The sequence below is a fragment of the Rhinolophus hipposideros genome (assembly GCF_964194185.1).
Source record: "Rhinolophus hipposideros genome assembly, chromosome: 22".
Classification (NCBI taxonomy): domain Eukaryota; kingdom Metazoa; phylum Chordata; class Mammalia; order Chiroptera; family Rhinolophidae; genus Rhinolophus; species Rhinolophus hipposideros.
In genome coordinates this window covers 10,310,118-10,334,315 of record NC_138068.1, presented here as the reverse complement: position 1 = coordinate 10,334,315, position 24,198 = coordinate 10,310,118, and the positions used below count along the sequence as shown (strand labels likewise).

The following is a 24,198-nucleotide window of genomic DNA, read 5'->3' as shown; positions in this document are numbered from 1 at the left end:
ATCGCAGACGGAGAAGCTGGCACAGAGAGCCAGAAGACTGGCCCAAAACTTAGAGCTACTGCTTTTCAGGGCTCTTCATGCCCTCTCCTTGGAGAAGCAGAATCCCAAGGACCCCGGGCCCTGCTGTGTCGGGAGCTGCATGACTGCCACCCCGAGTATCTACCCCTGGCACAGATGAGGCCTCAGGGCTGCGGCAGCTGGGAGATGCCAGGCCCCACACTGCTCACACTCAGGCCTTTGTCCTCTAAGCCAGTACTACCCACAAGCTGCCCTGGTGATGTCAGCTCTGGGCAGAGAGAGGGCAGCCTGGGGGTGGGGGAGGGCTCTCCAGAAGCCCCCAGGACTTGGCCAGAGAAGGGCCTCTCTCTTTGTCCAGGATCAAGGAGTTTTCACAAGACTGTCACAGCCACCAACTACACTTCTCCCACACACCCTAGACTGTTGTTCCACTTTATTTGCCTTTAAAAAGGAAGAATGCACACATATGTACAGAGCTACCATTCTCTATTCTATTAAGATTATACTCCAGGCACTATGGGAAGGACTTTTGAGAATGATCCCTTTAAACCCTCCTAATGCACAGAATTGATTCAGGTGAGGTGTCACCTTACTCTCCTTTCCAGCCTCCTAACGGCAGGATGCTCTGTGCGGCCCCGGGTCTTCCTTTCCGTCCTTGCTCGTTTCCTGGCTGACCTCATCCAGACCATCCCTTTAACACCATCCTGTCTACTGAAAACGTGCAGATTTATATGTCCAGGCCAGCCCCTCCCTTCCCTAAACTCCAGACTCAGATCTCTGATGCTCAAATCCCCACCTGGATGTCTAACAGGCATCTTGGACCTCACACATCCAAAATGGCGTTTGTGTGTGTTTTTTTATTTACCTCTCATACCTGCTCCTATCCCACCTTCACCATCTCAGGAAACTGCAACTCCATTCTTCCAATTGTTTGGGCCCCAAGCCCCAGAGTCATCTTGGAATCCTCTCGGTCAGTTATTCCCCAAAGCCAACCATCCTGCAAATTGTGTCAGCTGCACCCTCAAACGCGATGAGTCCAACCACCTCTTGCACCACCACCGCCCCATCACCCTCCCCATCATAATTGCCCGAATGGACTGTTGTAGCAGCTCTGTCGGGGGTGAACAGCGTCCCCACAAAATGCCAGGCCCACTCAGAATCTCAGAATAGGACCCTATTTGGAAATAGGGTCTTTGCGGATATAATTAGTTAAATTACAATGAGGTTATACTAGGTTAGGGTGAGCCTTATAACATCTGACTCGTGTCCTTGTAAGAAGAGAAGAGGACCAGAGAAGGAGGCCATGTGAAGACGGAGGCAGAGATTGGAGTTATGCTTCCACAAGCTAAAGCGGGGTCCTCCCCTAGAGCCTTCAGAGGGAGCAGAGCCCGGCCAACACCTTGCTTTCAGCCTTCTGGCCTCCAGAACGGTGAGAGAACCACTTCTGTTGTTTTAAATCACCCAGTTTGTGGTCATTGTTACCGCAGCCCCAGGACACTTATACCAGCCCCCACCCCAGTCTCCCTGTCAGGGTAGAAGCTTCTACCCTCAGGCTGCCAAGGGAAGCCTTCCAAAATGCAAATTAGTTCACGTCATTCCTCTGCCCAAAACGCTCCCCGGGGTTCCGGTCCTACTCAGATTAAAACGGAATATTCTGTGAAAAGTGCTGCCACATGCTCCAGTGTGGACAGATCTCACAGGCATTATGTGGAGCAAAAGAAGCCAGACACAAAAGCATCCTGCATGATTTCCATTTGTGAAAAATTCTAGAACTGGCGAAACTAACCTTTGGTGAGAGAAATCAGCATAGAGGTTACCTCTGGATGCCCAGAAGGACATGACTGGGGAAGGGCACAAGGAAACTTCGGCAATAATGGAAATGTCCTAAACTTTGACCTTGGGGGTGGTTCCATGGGTGGATAAACACGTAAATATTCATCGTGCTTGAGTACATTCACTGCATGAATGAGAGGCTGCAATAGAAAAGCTTTGTAAAAGTCTCAGATCCTTTCTACTGGCTAAATGCATCCTTATTACCTGGCTTCTCAAGATTTCTGACCTCATTTCCTTCTTCTTTTCCTCTTGGATTCTCTATTCCAGCCACCCTGGCTTCTTGCTACTCCTAACACACTCCTACCTCAGGGCCTTTGCCCTTAGGCCTTTGCCCTTACAGTTCCTCTGGCTGGAATGCTTTCCCTCCAGAAACCCCTTCCCTCTCTCTTTATCCAGGTCTCTGCTTAAATGTCACCTAAGACACTGTTTTCCCAAAGACCAATCTAAACTAGCAACCACCACTCTATCTCCTTCAAAACATCCTGCCGTCCTTCACTTCCTTTGTTTCCTGCAGAGAACATAATGCCAACGGTGTACCATGTGAGTCTCTCCTACTTGAATAGCCCCTCCATGACAGCAGGGACTTTTCTTGCCTTGGCCACTGTTGTACCCCCACACTTAGAATGAGCTTACCACACGGCAAGTGCTCAATAAGCTGCTGCTGAATGACTAAATGACCCCCATTTTACAGACACGAACACTGAAGCACAGAAGGATGAAATTCCCACCCCATCTTTCAGCTAGTGCACAGCACACCATGCAAAGCCAGGTTCTGTCTGTTCCCAACGCCTTACTATCTCATGATAGATGTGAAACGGCTCTTCTGCAAGTGACCAAAAGCTGGGAGATGCCAGCAAGGAGGAAGGCAGATGGCACCTGTGCTGGCACCCCACACATCCTCCCCCCTGCCCGAGCTGGCCCAGCCCAGCTGCTGCTAGGAAAATGGCAATTTGGCCTACCAGGAAGACGGCAGGAGAGAGAGGAAGGAAGGGCAGAAAACTTGAGGCCCTTCCCTTCCCACACCCCTGAAAACACCTTCCTGCTTCCCGAGACACAGCTGAGCCCCAAGGGACACTCCCTCCAGAGGGTGGGGCTCTTGGCCAGCGAGCCCAAACACAAGCGCCCGTGTTGAAAGTCAACAAGTTGAGTGCAGACACACACATGCGTGTGTGGTCTCGCACCACCGTGTTTCACCGAAAATAAGACCGGGTCTCATAACAATTTTTGCTCCAAAAAACACATTAGGGGTTATGTTCAGGCAATGTCATCCTGAAAAACCACGCTAGGGTGTATTTTTCAGTTAGGTCTTATTTTCTGGGAAACACGGTATGCCTTTTGAATCAACATTCTGGAAATGCTTTGTTGGAGACTATGCATTACAGAGAAGTAAATCAAGAATTTTATTAGATAGTTTAGCTCTCTGGGCACATGGTTAACACTCCTTATGCTATGTCAGGTAGCTGTTCTTTTGTGTGAATTCTGTCTGTGCTGTCGGGAAATAAAACAGTATTATGGTGTTGGGGTAGGGGTGGGGGTGGGGGGCAACCTATAACTAAATGAGCAGGGGATTTAAAGTTGAAAGACCAGTTCTCATTCAAACCCATGAGAAGCTCAATCACGTTTCAAGTATATACTCTTATTAGAAAGTCACTTGGTATTTTGGAGTCATCAAAGTCACCGGTGGGAAAGGCTATGAGGTGTCCCCTAACACATTCTTCTTCCACAGCAACAGGATTTTCAACTGGGCACATGGCTGCTCAGAATAAAGGCTACATTTCCCAGCCTCCCTTGCAGCTAGGTGTTGGCATGTGAGTAAGTTCTGGCCAATGGGATGTGAGTAGAAGAAATGTGTGCAACTTGCTGTGGTGCCTTTAAAAGGAGAAGGGCAACCCCTCCTCCCCACCCCCTTCCTACATCCCTTACCCGGAATGTGGAAGTGGTAAAAGGTGTCTTAGACCACATCGACGAGGACACACTCTAGGGCCTTGGCCCCTGACACTGGAGCCCCTATACTCGCCTCAGACTGTCTATATCCACATTGTTAACAAAAGAGAGAGGTAAGTGCCTACCTTGTCTAAACCACTGTTATTTGGGATGTCTGCAGACAATGTATATTTAACTCATACACAACAGACAGTAGCTCACAAAGCTCCAACGAGATCACAAATGAGAACCTGTTTTATAACACAAGTGAAGTTTTCTGCAATTGTATTGCAGACACAATTCATCTATTGTTTTGCCTGACCAACAACCATTCCCAACTTACTTTCCACAAGTGCAAACCAACTGCCCTCTAAGGATCCATCCCACCCTTAGGGACTGTGGTATAGGTGAAGTTAACCCCACCCTCCAGCTCCAGAAGTGACCGATCAGAGCCCCCAACCAATCCCTCTATCTACAGCAACTGGTTCAGGACTAAGGTCATGAGCCAAACTGAGCCAATGAGCATCAGGCCCAGGATTTTTGCCTTACTGTTGGGAAAGAGGGTCTCTGTTTAACCTGGAGTCGCTCAGCTCTGAGCACTATAAGAGTGGGAGTGCTGGAGGTCACAATGTCACCACTTAGGGAGAACCTGAACGGAAATGGAGCCAAGGCAAAGAAAAACAGAGCCAAGAGACACATTTCTGACAACGTCATTTGAATACCCAGATTCTGCTTTGCCTGAAGTCCTTTCAGGTCTTAAACTTCCCAGGAAAATAAACAAGTAAATTCTTCTTTTTTTTTCTTTTTGGTTTTGTTTTTTGTTTTGTTTTTTTGTTCTTAACCCAATTTTAATTGGATTTTCTTTTACTTATAATTAAATAATTTGAATAATACAGGTATTACTACTATTGCTATCATTCTTATTAGGATCATTGCTTTAGACTATGCATTGCGATTGGCCCTAGGGCCAAATCCAGCCCTCTGCCGGTTTTTATAAATAAAGTTTTATTGGAACACAGCCATGCTCATTCCTTTACATATTACTTATGGCTGTTTTTGTGTTATAACAGCTGAGTTGAGTCCTTGTGACAAGGACTATATGACACACAAAGGCAAAAGTATTCACTACTTGGCCCTTTACAGAAAACGTTCGGCAATCACTGCTTGACAGAGATCACTCTAGCTGAGGAAGGGCTCAGGCGGCATGGGTCAGTGTGAACTGTCAGCAGGAAGCTCTGTTGAGCCTAGAGATTCGCAAGGCTGAAGCAAACAGAAGGGAGAGGCAGGGGTGAAGGCAAACTTACCAAAAGGAAGGCGCGCACAGTGGGGATCTTGTTCAGCTCCACAAGCAACCGCAGGGCCTTCTCGTGGTTGCTGCAATATTCCTCGTATACGCAGAACTTGTCCTTCTGCAAGACAAGGACAGAGCCTGAGTCCGGTCACGACAGGCAGGCAGGCAGATGCTCTGAGATGTGCTGATGGCCAGGCCAGCAGGCCGGGGAGGAAAGGACTGTCCCAGACCCTGAGGGACTATACAGCAGGAAGGATTTCAGGTAAAATGGCTCCCACTTGCTGCAGACCTCTCAGCCGCCACTTTTGCCCCAGTTCCATCCCCAGCGGCCCGAGTAACCTTTCAGGAAGCAGCATGGCTCAGGGTCAAGTGTACAGACTCAAGCCAAGGGGCCTGGGCTTAAGCCCTGGCTCAACATTTCCAGCTGTGAACTTGGGCAAGTTACCTGACCTCTCTGTGCTTCGGTTTCCTCATCTGTAAGCTAGAGTTAATAATAGTCCCTAACTCACAGGGTTGTTATGAAGATTAAAGGAGTTAAAATGTGAGGGTTCAACATTCAGTAAGTGCTCAATAAATGTCCAACTTTACTACTAAAACACAACTGAGACTGTGTCATACCTCTGCTTAAATCCCTCCAACGATATTCTATTACATTTCCTTAGGTATAAAATCCAACACTTTATTAAGATCATCAAGGGCCAGATAATGTGACCCTGCCTTTCTCTGATCTCATCTCACTGGCCTTCTATCTGCTCCTTGAATTTGCCAAGTCTGTTCCTACCTCAGGGCCTTTGTTTGCACTTATCATTCACTCTACCTAGAACTCTCTTCCCCAAGGTCTGGGTACTTCCCACCACTAAAGTCTCAACTCAAATGCCACCTCCTCAAATGACACCTGGACTACCCTAGCTAAAATAGCCTCCCAGGTTCTCTACCAACCACCCACCTGTCTTCATTCTCTTTACAGTGTTCTCACAATCTGGAATTGTCCGGATTATTTGTTTATCAGCTGTCTTCCCACTTGGCAATCAGCTCTCTGAAGGCAGTGAATATGCCCACGTTGTTCACTGGCGTATCCCCAGAACCCAGCACAACCCCTGACACACAGTAGGCCCTCAATGAACACGTACCAAATGAATGAACTTTGCATACCTACTACATGCAATGCCCTGTATATCTGAACGAGAAGAGCCTGGATAAGGCTCCAACATTTGAGGGAATAAGTAGATCTCTGGTCGCTGCCACACAGCAATGGTAGTCCTGAGGCTGGAAGGTAGCTCTGTTGACCTCCAGATGCCCCTTTCTAGCCTAGAGGTCACCTGTGGGTCACCAGATCTGTAACCACCAGTCAGGATTTCCGGGACTGGAAGGGACAGGAGCCTTCTTAGCAGGAAGTTCTCCACTGAGCATTCTCTGTTCCAAAAGGCTCACAGAACACCGCCTCCCAACCAGCCAAGGATGTCCTGGGTAAGGCCATTGTGGAGGAAGGGCTGAAGGGCTCCATCCTTGGGCTGGATGATGGGCAGAAGACCCCAAATAGCAAAGGAAGGAAGAGGTGTGCCTGCAAAATAAGCAGCTCATCTTGTTTCTAAACAAGCCCCCAGTCATCCTGCTGAAGGGTGGCTGCCAGAAAGAGGAAACCAAAGAGGAGGGAGAACAGGTTTCAGAATCAATCAGCGGCCCCAACTCACCCAGCTCACTCTGGGGGCTCTGTGTGCACCATCTGAGCAGACGCCATGAGCAGCAAAGTGCCACAGCCGGAGCCGACGGCCAACACAGAGTGTGCTGAGCACCTAGTACATGGCACACTCTGCTCTCCTAGAATGAGGGCAAACATTTGCTCCTCACAATAACTTGACACGGTAATGACTGTCTTCAACCCGTTCACACGTGGCAAAACCAAGGAAAAGTCATGAGCCGAGGGTCTGACACCTAGTGAAGTGGCAGAACCAGGATTCAATCTGTTTTAACTTCCATGCCAATGTCCAGTTCAAGGTCACAGCATGGGATGGGGTCGGGGGTGGAAGGAAAAAACAGTGGGTACAAACCTCAAGCCACAAATCTACAAACTAAGCTCCGAGGGGCATTGCAGCATAAAGAGGAAGTGTGCTGTGACTCTAGAACCAGACCACCTGGGTTGGAAACCCAGCTCCACCCTCCCTAAACAGTGGGTGACTTTGGGCAAGCTACTTCACCTCCTTATGCCTCAGTTCCCTCATCTATGAAATGGACATAATAGCAGACCCTCCCACTACTTGGGCTGCTAGAAAATTAAATGACAATATATGTAAAATGAATAGAAGAACAGAGCTGGCATACAATGCGTATTATGAAACATTTCAAAATACTCTAAAAGTATTATCTACAAGCACAAACACAATCAACAAAAATGAATCAACAGGCAAAAAAACTAAACAAACAATGCCACAATTATCCAAAGTGTACACACGTCGGGGACAAACAACCCTGACACATACCAAACAACCTGAAGCATTACAAACACAAGCTACATGCTCCAAACAACACCAGCAATATCAGTACGCACAGAGAAACACACGCTGAGTCACCAATTACAATCTCCTCATCTGCTGTCTGCAGCCCCTTGAGACACCGACACACGTATACTCAAGGGCAGGGAAGGAGGAGAGGGGACCCCAGCACCCCCCACACTGCCCAAGCAGACCTTTTTCTATTTCCACTTGTCTCTAATGAGTCTAGGGGACTATCAAGGCCCATCGAGAGGGGTAAGGAGAAGTCTGGACTGACTGCAGGGGTTCACCCAGGCACAGATGAAAACAGGTGAGGGAAGTTGCCAGACACATCCGGAAGCAGGGTCTCAGCTGCAGACCATGGTGAGAGGGGCTGCAGAGAAAGGGATGGAATTGTTGTAGGTGACTGGAATTGGCCTGTGTCTGAAGCCTGCTCCTGCAAAGAAGGCCTGCAGGGCTGTAGAGGGAGGGCTGGGCTCTGAATGTAGGCACCTGAATGACAGCATGTTTCCCCAACCACAGGTAAGGACCTCTTGAAAAGAACTGCTCCGCAGCCAATCGCCTGGGCTTTCCTGGGCCTACAGACCCTACTATCAGTACTGCTCAGAGATAAGACACCAGACCCCCCACAACCACTGTCAGCATCAGCCTTGGAAATGGAAGTGCAGGTTCTGCAGCCAGACCACCCACGTTTATAGCCCAACTCCCCAGGTCCCCAGCTCTGTGACCTTGAGCAAGGCATGGAACGTTTCAGAGCCTCTGCGTTCTTGTCTATAAATCAGACAGTAATGACCTCCTCATCATAACGTTGTTGTGAGAATGGTCAGGTGAATTCACAGTAAGTGCTAGAAACAGTGCATAGTAAGTGCTCATTAAATACTAGCTATTATTATTGATGTTGCTGTTATTAGAACCACCACGATGATTTCAGCAAATTCATTATCCCATTGGTGAATCAGTCTACGACAGGTGGAGCTGTGGATAAGTAGATTTGGATATCAACAAAGAGAGACAGGCAGAGTCAGGACACAGGGAGCTGAGTAGACTCAAAGGTCTAGGGAAGGCACCAGGTAGATTCTGAGCAATATGATGGGCCTCAAGCCCGCGTGTGTCTTACTTCTCATTGGTGCACTGTCCATCTTCCCCCACCACCCCCCACCTACCACCCCCCCCACACACACACACTGTGAGCTCCATGGGGGCAGGGTTGGCAGCTACTGAGGTCACTGCTGTGGTGTCAGTGGGGACGGAAGTCCCTGACAGAGACCAGACATCATGACTATTTGATGAGTGAAACCAGAAAGCAGAGGGAGGAATTGAGAGGGGCCCGACAGCCCTCAAACCAGCCCTAAGCTCTTTCCAGAAGACCCTGGTCCACTGTAACCACAGCCTCAGCTCTTCAATGGAATAGTTGTTGTTTCACCCACCCAGCCTCCATTTTGTTCCGGTCACAGCCCCCAATTTTTCCCCTGAGAAACTACCTCTACCCTGTGAGCCCACTGGACCGTCAGTACACCCCACTCACTCCCAGGCACCACCGGGGAACATGTGACCGAGGCGAAGGCAATCGAATAGCTTCCTATCCTGGCAACAGTGGCCACATAACCCAAGCCGTACCTGTGACAGCCCTCAAGGAATGATTGCGAGGAGAAGCGCTCTGTGAACTGTTGTCGCTGAGCGGGTAGAGTGTCAAGTCTGAAACACTGAGGGCCACCTCTGCCACCACATGAGGCATCTACCTGCCCCCCCATCCCCACCCCACAAGAGTGAAGCCAACACAGAGGAAAAGCACAGCCCAGAAACACAGAAAGAGCAAGTCCTGAAAATATCATATGGGGTCCTGGATCCAGCTATGCCTGAAGCCAACAATCCTGAACATTTCACTTGTATGAGCCATAAAGTCGTTTTTGTGTTTAAGCCTATTTAAGTTGGTGTTTTTGTCACTTGCAGTGAAGACCATCCTAATACATGCACAAGCTGAAAAGGGAAAGAAAATTTAAAAATGAACCCAAGACTGGTGAGGTGACAAGGTGTCTCTGTCCATCTCCATCTGTACCATGAAGGGGGTGAGCCAGAAAGCAGAGACACATCTGTTTATTCTCACATGTCAACCCCAATTAATGGGTACTGCTGGCTGGAACACTGGTGAGAAGAGTTCTGGAGTCCCCGGGGAGCACCGAGGCAGAATGCTCTGATTGATTAGCGATGTCTGCCACAGATGTAGGAGACGGCAGTAAGGGATAAGACAGTCCTTCACAGCTTTGTTCTTCCTCATCCCCTGAGCCTCTGAGCCCCTTCTCTGACACACTCTGCAATGTCATCCTCTCCTTCAGCCTGTGGGAAGGGCAGGGGACCAAGGCTTCAGGCTTGGAGAAATTCAATTTAGCAAATGACAACACTCCCTCCTCAGAACCATGCCTAGTTCCATCACTCCCGTGTCCTTTCATTGAGCCCAATCCCAGCTGCGTCTCAGGCCCGAAACTCTGCAAATCTAGAAAAGCTGCTTTTGACAGCTAAGAGTCCAAGTGTTCAATTTCCTCCTAGGGGCCCCACATAGGTCTTTGATTGTTTTGCCAGGAAGAAACAAACAGTTGTGCACACACAGATGTGATGGGTAGGGAACGTGTGGCTGTGGGTCTGGGCTGTAAAGGAGGAGAAGGGGCCAGCTGCCAACTGGGGACAGCTGGTGGAGAGGGTCTAGCCCCCAGGGAAGACTCAAGGAATGTCAGAGGTGGTAACTGCTGTCCACAGTCCCCGGGGGGGTGGGGGTGACACTGGCTCCACGTAGACTATCTGCTCCAAGCCACTCACTTCATACTCAGAAAGACTGAGACTCAGCAAAGGGAAGGAACTGGCCATGGGGACATCTCCTCTGGCAGGGAGGGGAGCAGCAGATCCAGGTCTCACTTGTGTAAGTGTTTCCCCAACCTATGCTCACATTGGTACGAAGAATTCTAGGAAACACACAGGCAGGGAGTGGCGGTTCAAACCTAATTCAGACCACACCACTTCCCTGCAAAAAACCTACAACTCAGAATAAAATCTCTGTTGGATCTGGCCCCAGGACATCCCAGACTCCCTGCATCGCTCATTCTGCTCCAGCGACACGGGGCTCCCCGCTTTCCTCCAGTGCACAAGCTTGCTCTCATCCCAGGGCCTCTGCCCTTGCTTCCTCTCCGTCGGGAATGCCCTCCCCCCAGGTCACCCCATCTCACCGCCTTACAGAGCTTGTTCTGACCAGGGTTCCCAGACACCAATTCGAGCTCTCATTTCAGATAAACAAATAACTTTTTAGTGTAAGTATATCCCAAATATGACATGAAACATACTTATACTAAAAACGTATTTGTCGTTCACCTTAAGTTCAAAGTTACTCAGCTGTCCTGGATGTTTTAATTTGCTAAATCCGGCCACCTGTCCCAGCCAACCTCCAGTGAAGTCACGCCTTCTCACATCTGCATTTGATATTCTTCACAAGCCGCGTCGCCATCTGAAATGACTCCTCTGTTAACTTACTTCCTCTTCGTGTCTCTGGCCTCGTGGTGGCAGGGAGTGAGTCTGTCTTATTTAGGGCAGCAACTTTAGGGCCTAGTACTGTGCCTGGCACACAGCAGGTGCTTAGTATGTATTTCAGGAGACTGTATTGTGTAAAAACACAATCCCTGGAGCCAAACACACAAAAAACACAATTCCTGGAGCCAAACTACATCAGCTCAAATCCTGGCTCCAACACTTACTGACCGTGTAAGCCTGCGCTATGACCTACCCTCTCTGGCCTCAGTTTCCTCATGCGTAAAGTGGGCATAACAGTAGCAGCCACTGGTAAAGGTCATAGAGTTTTAATGAATTCATGTACGGGAAGCACTTAGAAGGGGGCCCGGCACAAAGAGAGTGTTCAGTCAGTGCTAGTTGTGATCACCTTGGTAGTCAGTAGTTGCGTTGTGGGGTAAGGGGTGAGGGATTCTCCCACTGTCCACCAACAGGAGTGGCACCAACGAGTGGGCCAGTCTGTCAGCCAGAGCCTCGTACTGGGTCTGATGCTGCCCCTTCCTCTTCCGGAGAGTCTGCCGGCAGAGGTCTGTGCCCAGCTACCACCTCACCACCCGAGGCTGCCTCGGCAGGTAGTGAACAAGCCTGTGCAGGAAGCTGGCCTGGAGCCCCCCCCTTGGGGCAGGGGTGCTGTGGGGAGCCCCTCAGGGCCCAGCAGGACAGAGGCACCCAACGCCCTCAGTGAATCCCACCCCAGGAACTGCCCTGGGCCTGAGGCTTTCACGCACTCCCCGGGACAGCCCACGTCCAGAGACGGGGCAATGTGGGGGTGCCAAGGCCTGTCCTCTCACTGCAATTCCTGGTCACCTGAAGAGCCGCCCAAGCTCCATACTTCCTCCTGGGTGACTGCACCTGAGGCCAGGTGGAGATTGTGTGACCTCTCCTTCAGCTGCTCCCAACAGGAAGAAATTTCAGCTTCCGCAAACCCAACCTATAGCAGCAGCTGCTTATAAAAGGTCTTCAGTGCCATCCTCCATGAGCATGGAGAAAGGGGAGGGCAGGGAGTGACAATTTTAAATTAAAAAGAAGATTTTAAATTAAAAACACTGAATCACAGCTGAGAGAGCTGAGTCCTTTTTCAACTGTTCCATTTACCTCAAGGAGGGGTCTCAGCTAGGTGTGATATGACATGAATACTAGTCTAACTCTGTTAATGGTCGTTTTGATCAAACCAAGGGAAGGCCTCAGGCTCAGAAACTCAGGTGGGCAAGTGTTTCTAGACAGAATGTGGTAACAGAGTTGGGTTTTTATTGCTTTTTTTTTTTTTTACCGTTACCTTCTATCTATAGCAAATGATACTCAATTTTCCATTTCCAATGATGATGCAAATTTCCCTTTGTAAATGAGTTTATTTAAGGTTATTTTTTCAAGTGAATCAGTTTTTTAAAAGATGAAACCAGTAATAATACAAGGGATATCCAGATATAGCAAAATTGCAAACTGTGTGAATCAATGAAGTCTGGTTTAACCATTAGGGGGGATCCAATCCCAGTTCTCCCACCCATAGGGTCATGACCTTGGGTTTAACCATTCTCTCAGTTTGCTTGCCTGTGGAGTAAGCTTAGGGCTTGATGCAGGGACAGAGCAGTGAACATGACAAAGTCCCCGCCTTCGTGTTGCTGATATTCTAGGGGGGACAGACAATAAACAAAAGAAGAAAATATCCAATATGTCCGAGGGTAATAGGAGCCACTGAGAAAAATAGAAGGGGAGGAGGCAAAGAAGGTCCTGGAGCATTTCAACTTGGAACAGGGTAGGATGAAAGGGCTCATAGAGAGGGCGGCATTTCCATAAAGATTTCAAGGCAGGGAGAAAGGAAGTCACAGGGATGTCTGAGGGAAATGGCCCAGGCAGAGGGAACAGCACACTGAAAGGCCTGAGGTGGGCATGGGCTTCCGGTGTTCCAGAACAGTGAGGAGGCCAGTGAGGCCGCAGTGGTGGGAGTGAGGTCCCAAGAACTGGCAGGGCCTGGCAGGGTCTAATAAATCACCACATGCCCCACACAGCCCCAGTGCCAGAGACGGCTGGGTCCCATGAATAAATATGTATATACAGTGTTTCCCGAAAATAAGACCCGACCGGAAAATAAGGCCTAGCATGATTTTAATGCGTCTTTTGGAGCAAAAATTAATGTAAGACCCAGTCTTATTGCAAAAATTAATATAAGACCTGGTCTTTTTTCAGGGAAACACAGTAGTACAACTGACAAACACTGACTGAGCACTTACTGACATGCTAAGTGCTGCTACTATTATTAATTCTCTCAAAAATCCTAGAAAGTAGGTTTCCCTACGTCCACTTTACAGATGAGGAAACTGAGGCACAGTTGGGTGAGACCATTCTCCCAGCATCACAGAGCTGGGTAACAGCAGAGCCAGGAGACAAAGTCAGGTAGCTGGGCTCTAAAAAAACGATCTGGCGAGACCAGGCAGAATGTGTGGGTTCTCAGGACGGCCCCGGGCAGGCCCCAGCCCTGAATGCCTTCTCACAAAGGCCTGAACTTCCACCATCGGTGCCTCAGGATTCTGACAGTAAGCAGTGCCCTCATCAGTGCCCAACGTGATGAGGCTACGTACGGAGGGTCGCGGGCAGTGCAGAAGGAGAAGATATGGAGAAGACGTTGCCTCCTGGGCACCAAACTCCCCACCCTCTTTCCTCCAGTCCTTCCCTGCATTCTGAACATTTTAGGAGTCCTGTAGAGAGAGTGGGGAGAGCCCAAGTGGGCACTCAGGCTCCAGAGACCCTCACTGACCAGTGAGTTAAACCGTCTTACATCTCTGTGGCTCGGGCAGGGAAATCAGGGGACCCAGGTGGACTCATTAGCAAGTAGATACTGCACCTTCAGGACTTCTTCCCCCACTCTGGCTAAAGTATGAACTACTCAGCTCTTAGATGTCATCACCGCATGGCCAGCCCCAATAATGCCACCTCCTCCTGAAAGCCTCCTCTGGTGCCCTGGCTGAAATAACACCACTGGCTGACACTCACACAGCATCAGCTTGGTGCTGGGCCAGACCTAAGTGCTTCACTCATGTTCACTCATCTCATCCTCATGACAGCATCATGCAGCAGGTACCATCATTGCCCCCATTTTATAGAGTTAGAGACTGAGGCCCGGATAGGTCAAGTGATTTGCCAAAGGTCACTCAGTCAGCAGTGGAACAAGGATTTGAACCTAAGCAGCCTGGCTCCAGAGAAGCGAGGAGGGCTGACTCTTTCCTCTGAACCCAAAGGGAAGACTGGCCCTCCCATTCTTTATTTTCCTAGTTCAAGAAACGTTTCCTGAACCACTACTGCCACTTCCACTCGCTCCTTCTCACCACCTCCACTCTACCACCTGCTCCAGGGCACCAGCACCTCTTGCTGGTCTCCCTGCCTCCCCCAACCCTCCACAGTCCACTCTCCCTCACAGCAGCCGAAGGACCCTGTAACCCTAAAGCAGGTCACATCTCTGCTCTGCTCTACACTTTCCATTAGTGTCCATCTCACCTGTGCCCCACCTTGCTCTCATGTTTTCCCTATTTCAAGCACTGAGAAATGGTAAGTACATGAATAGTAAGACAGCACACAACATCTATTGAGCATTTACTATGTGCCAGAACCTGTTCTGGGCACTCGCCTTATATTATCTCATTCAGTCCTCATGGGGTAGGTCTAGTTGTTTACCCATTTTACAGGTGAGAACACAGGCACAGACAAGTTAAAACAACCTGCTGAAAGGAACACAACTTGTGAGTAGCTCAGCAACCTGCCTGGGAGCGCAGCGCTCCTCCCCGAGGGCAGAGCCACACCAGGCTGTCATCCTAGACTCTGAACAATCAAGATGTGATCCCTTGGAGAAGGAAGTTAGTGATCATGACAAGAGCTAAGTAAGAGCCAGTGCTCACTGCACGCCAGGGTTTCTCAAGCTTGGCACTGCTGACAGTTGAGGTCAGAGCATTCTGTTGTGGGACCGTCCTGTGCATCAGAGGATATGTGGTGACACCTCTGGCCTCCGCCCAAGAGAAGCCAGGGGCACCGACCCCTCCCTGAGTTGTGACAACCAAGAATGTCTCCAGACATGGCCGAATGTCTCCCGATGGCAAAATCACACCCTGGTTGAGAACCACCGCTCTACACTACACACTTTATGGCTTTGCCTCTTTGAGTCTGTCCATCAGCCGAGAAGGTAGGTGCTTTTATCCCTGCCTCTCAGTCAGAGGAGAAAACTGAGGCTCAGAGAGGGAAGGAACTTGCTGCAACCTCATGCCCTAGTGTGAGGCTAGTGTGGCTTTTGTCCTGTAAGGAGGGTCCCACCTGCACAGGAGAGGGCATGGAAAAGTGGATGCTTTGCATGGGCAAAGCTCCCCGCTCTCCTTCCCCCATCTGTCCCTCGCAACAACAAGAGACTTGGAAACCATGCAGGAAAAGAGATGCTATAACAACAGGGCCCCCTCCCTGACTAAAAGCACAAGTAGGCACAAGGGTCAGACACCCTCACTGGCCAGTGAGTGGCCAAGTCGGTGATGCAATGCCAGGTCTGTCTGACCAAGTCTGCCCTCTCGACCACCAGCAGCCTCTGTGGGTCATTCTGTAGCGGAGGGGCCCATGAGACCAGGAGGTCACCGGAGCCCCAGGACACAATCACTCAGCCAGGAGGCCACACTCTATATGACGTTGAGGGGTGGGAGAGCCAATTAAAAATACCCCCAGTCTGTCAGCCCGAACCACTTGTTCCTGGGGACAGAAGCCAGGCCCACCGCCCATCTGCTTTCATCTCCCCACCAAGAATGGGCGGAGCGGGCACCAGGGAGAAGCCCACTTCCCAAAAGCTACAGGTCCCGACTGGGGCTGGGGCACTGTACTCACGAATTTTAAGAAAACGTTCCCAAGTTCATGCTGCGACTGCGGCTCGGGATGTAAACAATACTCCAAGGCAGCCAAGAAATCCTTATGCACTTCCAGGATGTCTTCGATGTTCGAGAACAGGATCTGTGCGGAAAAGGCCCACGGACAGTGTTACTAAGGCACAGAGGGGGAATAAAAGCAAGCATAAAGAGACTACGTAACCCCCGGCGCAGGAGAGGGTGTGGTGAAACAGGCATTCTCATACACTGGATGGAGCCAGTTTACCACTGATACAAAAAATGATAATGACAAAAATATTGCCAACATTTACTAAACAGGATTAATGCCTAATCCTGTGCTAAGAACTTGATATGCATTTATGGCATCTAATTCTCACGCTAATTCCATAAGGTAGAAACTATTATTAGCCCCAATTTGCAGAGGAGGAACGGAGGCTCAGAGAAAATAATTAACATTGCCAAGGTCACACAGTCCATGCAGAGAAGTATGTATTAGACATTCATCACGATTCCGTCGCAGCCAGACACAACTGGTACATCCAACCGTAAGACTGATTTTTAAAACGAAGAGGGTACTTTCATGCACCCGTTCAAATGATACGGTAGGAGAGAAAAAAGCAATAGAAAAGGGTGTTCAAAATATGTGTTTTAAACTCTCCCAAACAATATATGAGTGCCCATTTGAATATATAAAGTTTGAAATGCACATATACTCCAACCCAGCAATTCTACATTTTAGAATTTGACCTCTCAATCAGTCATTTCCAACGAGGGGCAAATCTGCTTCCCAAGAGATGTTTGTCAATATCCAGGGAGATTTTTGGTTGTCACAAATTTGAGGGGGGATGCTATTGGCATCTCATAGGCAGAGGCCAGGAATGCTGTTAAACATCCTACAACACACAGGACAACCCCCCACAGCAAAGAATTATCTGGCCCGAAGCGATAATTACGCTGAGGCTGAGAACTGGGTGGACGGCCAAGAACATACACTGCAGCCTTATTTGCAGTAGCAAAAGACTGAAAAAGGAAAACAACCCAAATGTCCATTCATGGGGAGTTGTCAGACAGTTAAATAAACTGGACTGGTTACAATTAAATAAATTCCACATGCTGGAATACTATGTAGCCTGTAAAAAGAATCTGCAGAACTGCCTCTATGGATATGGAATTCTGGAATGATCCTTGATCTATATTGTTAAGGGGGTTGGGGGGGAACCATGGTGCCACACAGGATTCCAGCACGGGCCCATTTGTGTAAAACAACACACACAAAGCGTCACTCCTCTCTATGCTGGCAGAAGCAGAGACAACCTAAACAAGGACACAAGCTGGTGACCATAAGGGCGTCTGAAAGGAGAACTAGGGGAGGTTTTCATGTACTTTAGATCCTTTTGAACTGCAAATTCCTTTTTCTCGGGAACCAGGATTTCACTCATATGTGGGATGTAATCTGAAAGCAACAACCAAATAAGGCAAACAAACAAACAAAAACTCATAGGCACAGACAATGGTTTAGTGGTTACCAGAGAGTAAGGGGTGGGGGGAGGTAGAAGAGGATGAAGGGGATCAAATATATGGTGATGGAAGGAGAACTGACTCTGGGTGGTGAACACACGATGCAGTACATAGATGATGTATTATAGAATTGTACCCCTGAAACCTATACAATTTTCCTAATCAATGTCACCTAAATAAATAAATAATTTTTTAATCTTTTTTCTGTTTCTATTTTTTAAAAGGTGCATTTTTAACTTTAATTTTGAAGAAGGCACTCACATGATTCAAACATCAAAACATAGTAAAATGAATACGGTGAGGAGTCCCTCTCCCACCCATCCCCCCACTCCCCACCCACAGGTTGGTTTATGGTTCCTCTTAGGGTTTCTTGCACATTCATTCATTCATTCAGCGAGTACTTACTGAGAACCCACTGTATGCCAGGCACTGTTAGAGGCCCTGGGGATACAGCAGGGAACAGACAAGTGCCTGTCCCCACGGAGGTGACATTGTAGTAGAAGGGGACAGACAACAAATAACGATAGTTTTCTAGGTGGTAAGAAGCAATAAGAAAAAAGTGATACAGGAAGGGAGTACCAGGAGGGGGCTGAAGGAGAAGTTTGTAAATTTAAATACGGAAGTCGGGTGAACTGATTTCAGTCAAGACCTGAAGGAATGAATCCAACCCCTTGGATCCTACAAATGCACAAATTTCTGCAAATACAGAAAGTGCAGAGGGAGACAGCCTGAGAGTAGGCAGGGAAGCCGCGGAGCTGGAGACCATTCCTCAACTGCTACGGTCTTGGGGGGCCGGAGCTTTGCCCTGGGGGACGCCCCTCCCATGAGGTGGCTGAAAGAATCACCCACAGTTTTTGGTTAGTTCTCTCTCTCTCTCTCTCTCTCTCTCTCTCCTTTTGTCCAGATCACATGGTTGATTCTCTGCTTATGTGAAAGACACATATGATAGATCCTACTGTTATACTTACTTCAAGAAATGGCTGCAAATTTTCAAAGTAAATATCTGTCTCCTGAGTGTACACCCAAAAGAAATGAGAGCCTATGTTTACCAAAAAAACATATACACGAATGGTCCTAATAGCCAAAACCTGGAAACAACTCCAATATCTATCCACAGGAGAATGGATGAGTAAATTGTGGTACTTTCATTCTATGGAATACTATACAGAAATAAAAAAGAATGGATCATGGCTGCACACAACCACATGGGTAAATCTCACAGACCTAACAGTGAGCAAAAGACCCACACACGATGAAAGGGTTCATTTTATATAAAGTTCAAGAACAGGCAAAAACAATCAATGATAACTAATCAGTGGTTATCTTTGGGAAGGGGGCATTTCCTGGGAAGGAGCACAGAGGATTGCACCCTTTACTGTATGTGAGTGATACATCATAAAAAGGTAAGTTTTTAAAAACTGTAATAAATTGCAATTTAAAATTATAATAGATAATTTTTAAATTGTAATAAATAGACGTAATAAATAGTAGGTGCTCAGTAAACACTTGCTGAATGAATGAATGAATGCATAAAAAGCCCCGATCCCAGTGCTACCAGTAACCAGCCATACAGTAACCCTGAGTAGGTCTCTTTACATCTCTAAGCCTCAGCTTTCTTATCCAAAAACATGGGCTCAGAACTATCAACGTGCATGGTAACTGTCCAAGTTAACCGGACCGGGTGAGGGGGAATCCCGTTTGACCAAGCCCTTTGTGTGCTGTACATGCTGGCTCCTCTGACTCCCTCCTGCCCTAGACCAGGACCCTGGAGCCCCAAGGACTGAAGGGGGCTCCCCAGAGAGTGAGGTCATACTAGAAAGCAGGCCTAGGAGCACTGGGGCCTCCACCATGCACACAGAGGGCCTATTGACATCCTCCCGAAACTCCCCAGAGCCATTGCCAAGATGAAGCCCGGACCCAATTACTCATCCACCCTGCCTCAGCACTCAATGCCCAGTACGGGGCAGGGGTTGGGGCTGCCAGGCTCCCAGGGATGCTTGGGAAGGGATTTTCCGCTGGCTCCAAGCCAGGGGCCCTGGCACAAGGAGGTTGGAAGACAGGATGGGCATGTTGAACAAGGGGACAAAGTTGGAGAGCAGGGGCCGGAGGCAGAGTCCTCCTCACATCCACCAGGCATGGTTCGATCACAGGACAGAGAGGCCTCTAGGGGCTGCATGGAGCCAGCTGCCAGTGGGGTAGGTACACCCCAACCCCCGGGGCACCCTCTGAGCATCACCCCGGGAGAAGCAAGACACGCAGCAGCAGGAACAGTCTGCAAAGGGGCCAGCCCAAGTGTCCACACCTTGACGTTCTCCTCCGTGAGGCCCTTCTCTACTAAGTCGGCCACGTTCTGCCGGATTCGATGCAGGAACGCCTGGAGGAGAAAAGAAGGGAGAGGTGAGTGCCCATGCCTTCCTCTCCCGGGGATGGCCCACAAGAAGGGTCACAAGTTCAAATGCCAAGTAGGACCTGGGAAGTACCATGGTCCAGGGACTTAGGCGGGGAGTAAAATAAACTTCCTCTGCCATTCAACAAATGTTTATTGAGCATCTACTATGCCTGGTACAGAGAACAACACAAAGCCCTGCCCTCAAGGAGGTGTCCTCACATGGCCCCTCGCAGACCACAGTTCATTTTCTCCTTTTTTTCTTTTTAAAAATGTCACTTCTAAATAATAACACATTCACATGGCTTAAACCTCAAAACTACAAAAAGTCAAAAATAGGGAAAGTCTGTCTCCTACACCCCCGGTCCCATCCATCTCCTCCCTCCCCATCCTCCACAGGAACAACTACTAGTTTCTAGCATATCGTTCCAGAAGATTTTTATGTAAAAATACACACACACTTTGGTCAATGAGTACAAACTTCCAGTGATAAGACAAACAAGTCCTGGTGATCTGATGTACAGTGCAGTGATTATAGCTAATAATACTGTATTATACACATGAAAATTGCACTGGGGTAGCAATCATTTGCAATATATAAGTATATTAAATCAACACATTGCACACCTTAAACTTACACAATGCTTGTCATGCATCAAACATATGTCAATAGAGCTGGAAAAATAAATACACACATATATGTGTATATACATACGTATACACACACACACGTATTTTTTTTATTTTTCCCCCTTTTTACAAAAAAACAGCAGTGTACACGGGATGTGCTGCTGTGGCTTTTTCCACTTCCTGTTGCTTAGCGATCTCTCCATATCACTATACAAGGAGCATCTCGTTCTTTTTTTTGACAGCTGCCCAGGATCCCTCTGTACGGCTGGACCACAGTTATTCTGCCATTTTTCCAGGGCTCGGAACAGAGAAATCATTTCTCTCCTCAGTGGTTCAACAGACGACAAAGGAGGGGAGCAGCGGGTCCTGTGGGGAACAGCACACACCCACCTAAGGGGACAGCCGCTGTCCCCTCCAAGTATGGGGAGGGCAGGAGGGAAGCAGGCCCAGTATCACCACATGTTCTGGGTTTTGTTTTTTTCCAAGAGAGAAGTCAGATGTTAGGACTTCTTAAAAGCAAATTCTCCCCAATTTTTAAATGTTGGCAAAAGAGCCCTCTATTTTTGTGAGAAATTAGATTTTAGGGGTTGAGCATGAAAGTGGGGAACCAGAGTGTAGGGGTGGAGCCACGCTGAGAGATGATGGCAGCCTGATGGGGGTAGGGGCAGACAGAGGAAGAGCGACTGAGAAGGTCCCGAGGACAGGCTAAGGAGACTGAACAGATGTGGGGCGGAAAGTGGCATGGGGAATGGGGGGGACCTAGGCCGGTTACATACATCAAACAGCCTGGTGTGCCCGAACCCTAGGGTTTGGCCCAAGGTTGACCTGGCAACAGCCTCGTGGAGAGCTGGTGAAAATTACTTCATGGTCCTGTCACGGCCACAGGGCCACGGTGAGGTATGGTGGCCCACCACTAACCCTCCCTGCTGTGGCTGGTTATAGTATGGGGGCTCTGGGACGGGAAGGCTTGGGTGCACACACACTGTCCCGGTCACAGAGCTCAGTTGCAGGTTAATTAACCACCCTTGTTTGGGGAGATCTCTGAGTGGCAGAGAAATGGAGGGGACAGCTCCGGACGGAGGGAAGCAAGGGCAGATGGAAGAGAGGAGGCTGGCCCTCCACAGATGGCTATTGAATCCTTTCCCACCACGTGGAGGGATGCCCATGGATGGCACAGGGAGCTGGCCACCTGCAGACTCAGGTCTCCTAAGAGATGGCACACTGGTGCTCTACACGGTGGGTCCCAGGGAGGAAAGCCGTGGACAAGGTGGCCTTGCCTCTGTCCACGCTCACTGCAGGGCAATCTCCAGCAGCCCCCTCAGCTCATGGTTACGTCCACAGCCTGGATTTCTCCCCTGGTCCCAGACTCTTACCTGGACTTCTGCCGACTCAAGACCCCCATCGGATGTCCATGGGGCATCTCAAATTTAACCCTTCCAAAACCTAGTTTCTGATCTTCCCTCCAAACCTACACCGTCAAGTTCTTCCCAGTTTGATTAATGGCACCTGTGCCTTCCAGGCGCTCCAGCCAAAAGCCCTCCCAATTGTCCTTGACCGCTCTTTCTCTGACATCCCATTTCCATCCTTCAGCAAATGCTATCAGCTTCACCTTCAGCAAGCGCTGAAAATCCAACCACTTCTCCCCACCTCCTCAACCACGCACCTGGTCCGTGCCCCCATCATCTCCTGCCTGGACCAATCCAGTCACCTCCTCCCTGCTCCTCTCCCTCCCCCACTCCCCACCAAAGTCCTTTCTCCACACACACAGCTAAAGGGATCCTTTTAAATATCTAAACCAGTTCCTGTCAATCCACGGCTGAGAACTCTCCATGGCTTCCCACTACGCTTTTTTAAAAAAGTCCAAATCCTTCCACAGCCCCTAAGGTCCTTGTGACCTTGTCTTAGTTAATCTCTCTGAACTCACCTTCCAGTACTCCATTCCCCCCCACACCTCAATAATCTTCAGCCACACCTTCTTTCTCTCTATTCCTTCTACCCGCCAGGCACATTCCTTCCTCAGGACCTTTGCACTTGCTGTTCCTACTAACACATTTCCCCGAAAATAAGACTTAGCCGGACCATCAGCTCTAATGCATCTTTTGAAGCAACAATTAATATAAGACCCGGTCTTACATTATATTATTATGTTATGTTACGTTATGTTATGTTATGTTATGTTAGATCCAGTATATTATATTATATTGTATATTGTATTATATTATATTATAAGACTTGGTCCCATATTATATTAAAATAAAACCAGGTCTTATATTAATTTTTGCCCCAAAAGACGTTAGGTCTTCTTTTCGGGGAACACGGAAGTAGGAGATTCTCCCCCGGCTCTGCCCTGGGCCAGCTCCTTCTCGTTCATCAGGCCTTGGCTCAAATGCCCCCTCCTCCACAAGGTCCCCCTGTCTTCATGAACTTGCCACCTTCCTATCTTGCATTAAGAGCCTATTTGACAGATAGACTGAGGTGAAGCAATCTACATCGGCTCCTAAGAGAAGCCAAGATAAGAAGAGAGCATGGCTGGGGTGAAGCCTTTACCCTAATCCAACAGAGGCCAGGTTTGGAAACTGAGGGTTTGGGTTTCAACTGCAGTCCTCTACCTTCCTGCTGTGTGACCTCCAGAAAGTACATTAGCCTCTCTGAGTCTCAGTTTACTCTTCCCAGATATGGAGAGCATAGTAACACTATCTTACCTTTCAGAATGTATTGGGATAAAGTGAATGGGATAAATGAATGGGAGCTCCCTGAGTGCAGGGACCTTGTCTTTCCTTGTTCCCAGCTGTCACGGCAGGGCCTAGACTAGTACTGGCACACAGTAAGCACTCAGAAATCAAAGGAAGGGGTAGAATGTTCCTGGCACAATGCCTGACACTTTTTAGCAGGAGCCTCAACTCGGGCCACTTGGTAGCCTGCAGATCTTTCTTTTTAGGGGACAATGGGTAGAGGGGCCAGGGGCCAGGAGTTCCTAGAGGATGTTTGAACAGCGCCTGTGATGCTGCCGGGAAAGTCCAGCCTCCAGCCTCCCCAGACTGGAGAGAGACAAAGGCAGCGTCGTCCAGCACAGCCGGGGACAGCAGGAAGCTGGGAATGCAGTGAGGCTGACCTAGATTGGGGCTTCCTGTCCTGGTTTCTTCACACGAGCGCAGCCACCACTATTGTGCTGGAACAATTAGAGGCTCAGGCCACCCACAGAGGAACCGCAAACAGGCCAGTGTGATGGGTACAATGGGCAGCTCGTGACACAGAAAGAATGGGCAGGCAGGGGCTCTGGGCCCAGCCCTCGTGCTGCCCAAAGCACGACCGGCTTTTCCAGGCGGCGCCAATGTCCTCTGTGCAGGACGGTGGTTGAAGGGACCCTCTGGGCAACTCCTTGTCCCAGCCCTGACAGCTTTGGCACACTCGGCCAAAAGCAGCTCGCTCTCCCCCTGGAAATCTCCCTTGGAGACGAGACCATTCTCAGGATTTCCAGGGCCGCCTGAGACTCTGCTTCGGCCATGGAACCTTTATCCACGCCGTATGCCAGCTGCAGCCCTGCCCGGGCCACTGCCCGTGTGTGCCCAAGGCCTCCTCTTCTGTCTATGATGACGGGGATGAAAAATACGTCAAGGATCCAGAAAAAGACAGAGAAAAATTTAGCAAACACCCACAGGCGCCTCATTGCCCAGCTTAGCTAAATCGTAGCATTATGCCAAATTTGCTTTAAAC

The 24,198-nt window shown here is 49.0% G+C and overlaps 1 protein-coding gene across 1 annotated transcript in view; it reads right to left on the bottom strand.

The window, feature by feature from the left end:
* Positions 1-24,198, bottom strand: part of PREX1 (phosphatidylinositol-3,4,5-trisphosphate dependent Rac exchange factor 1) — a 177,841-nt gene that overhangs the window by 90,701 nt on the left and 62,942 nt on the right. The window contains exons 2-4 of the mRNA XM_081034717.1: positions 19,771-19,842; positions 15,952-16,074; positions 5,079-5,183 (exon numbers count right to left, since the gene is read on the bottom strand). Coding sequence (XP_080890843.1) covers positions 5,079-5,183; positions 15,952-16,074; positions 19,771-19,842 — 300 coding nt within the window. The remainder of the gene's footprint in view (positions 1-5,078; positions 5,184-15,951; positions 16,075-19,770; positions 19,843-24,198) is intronic.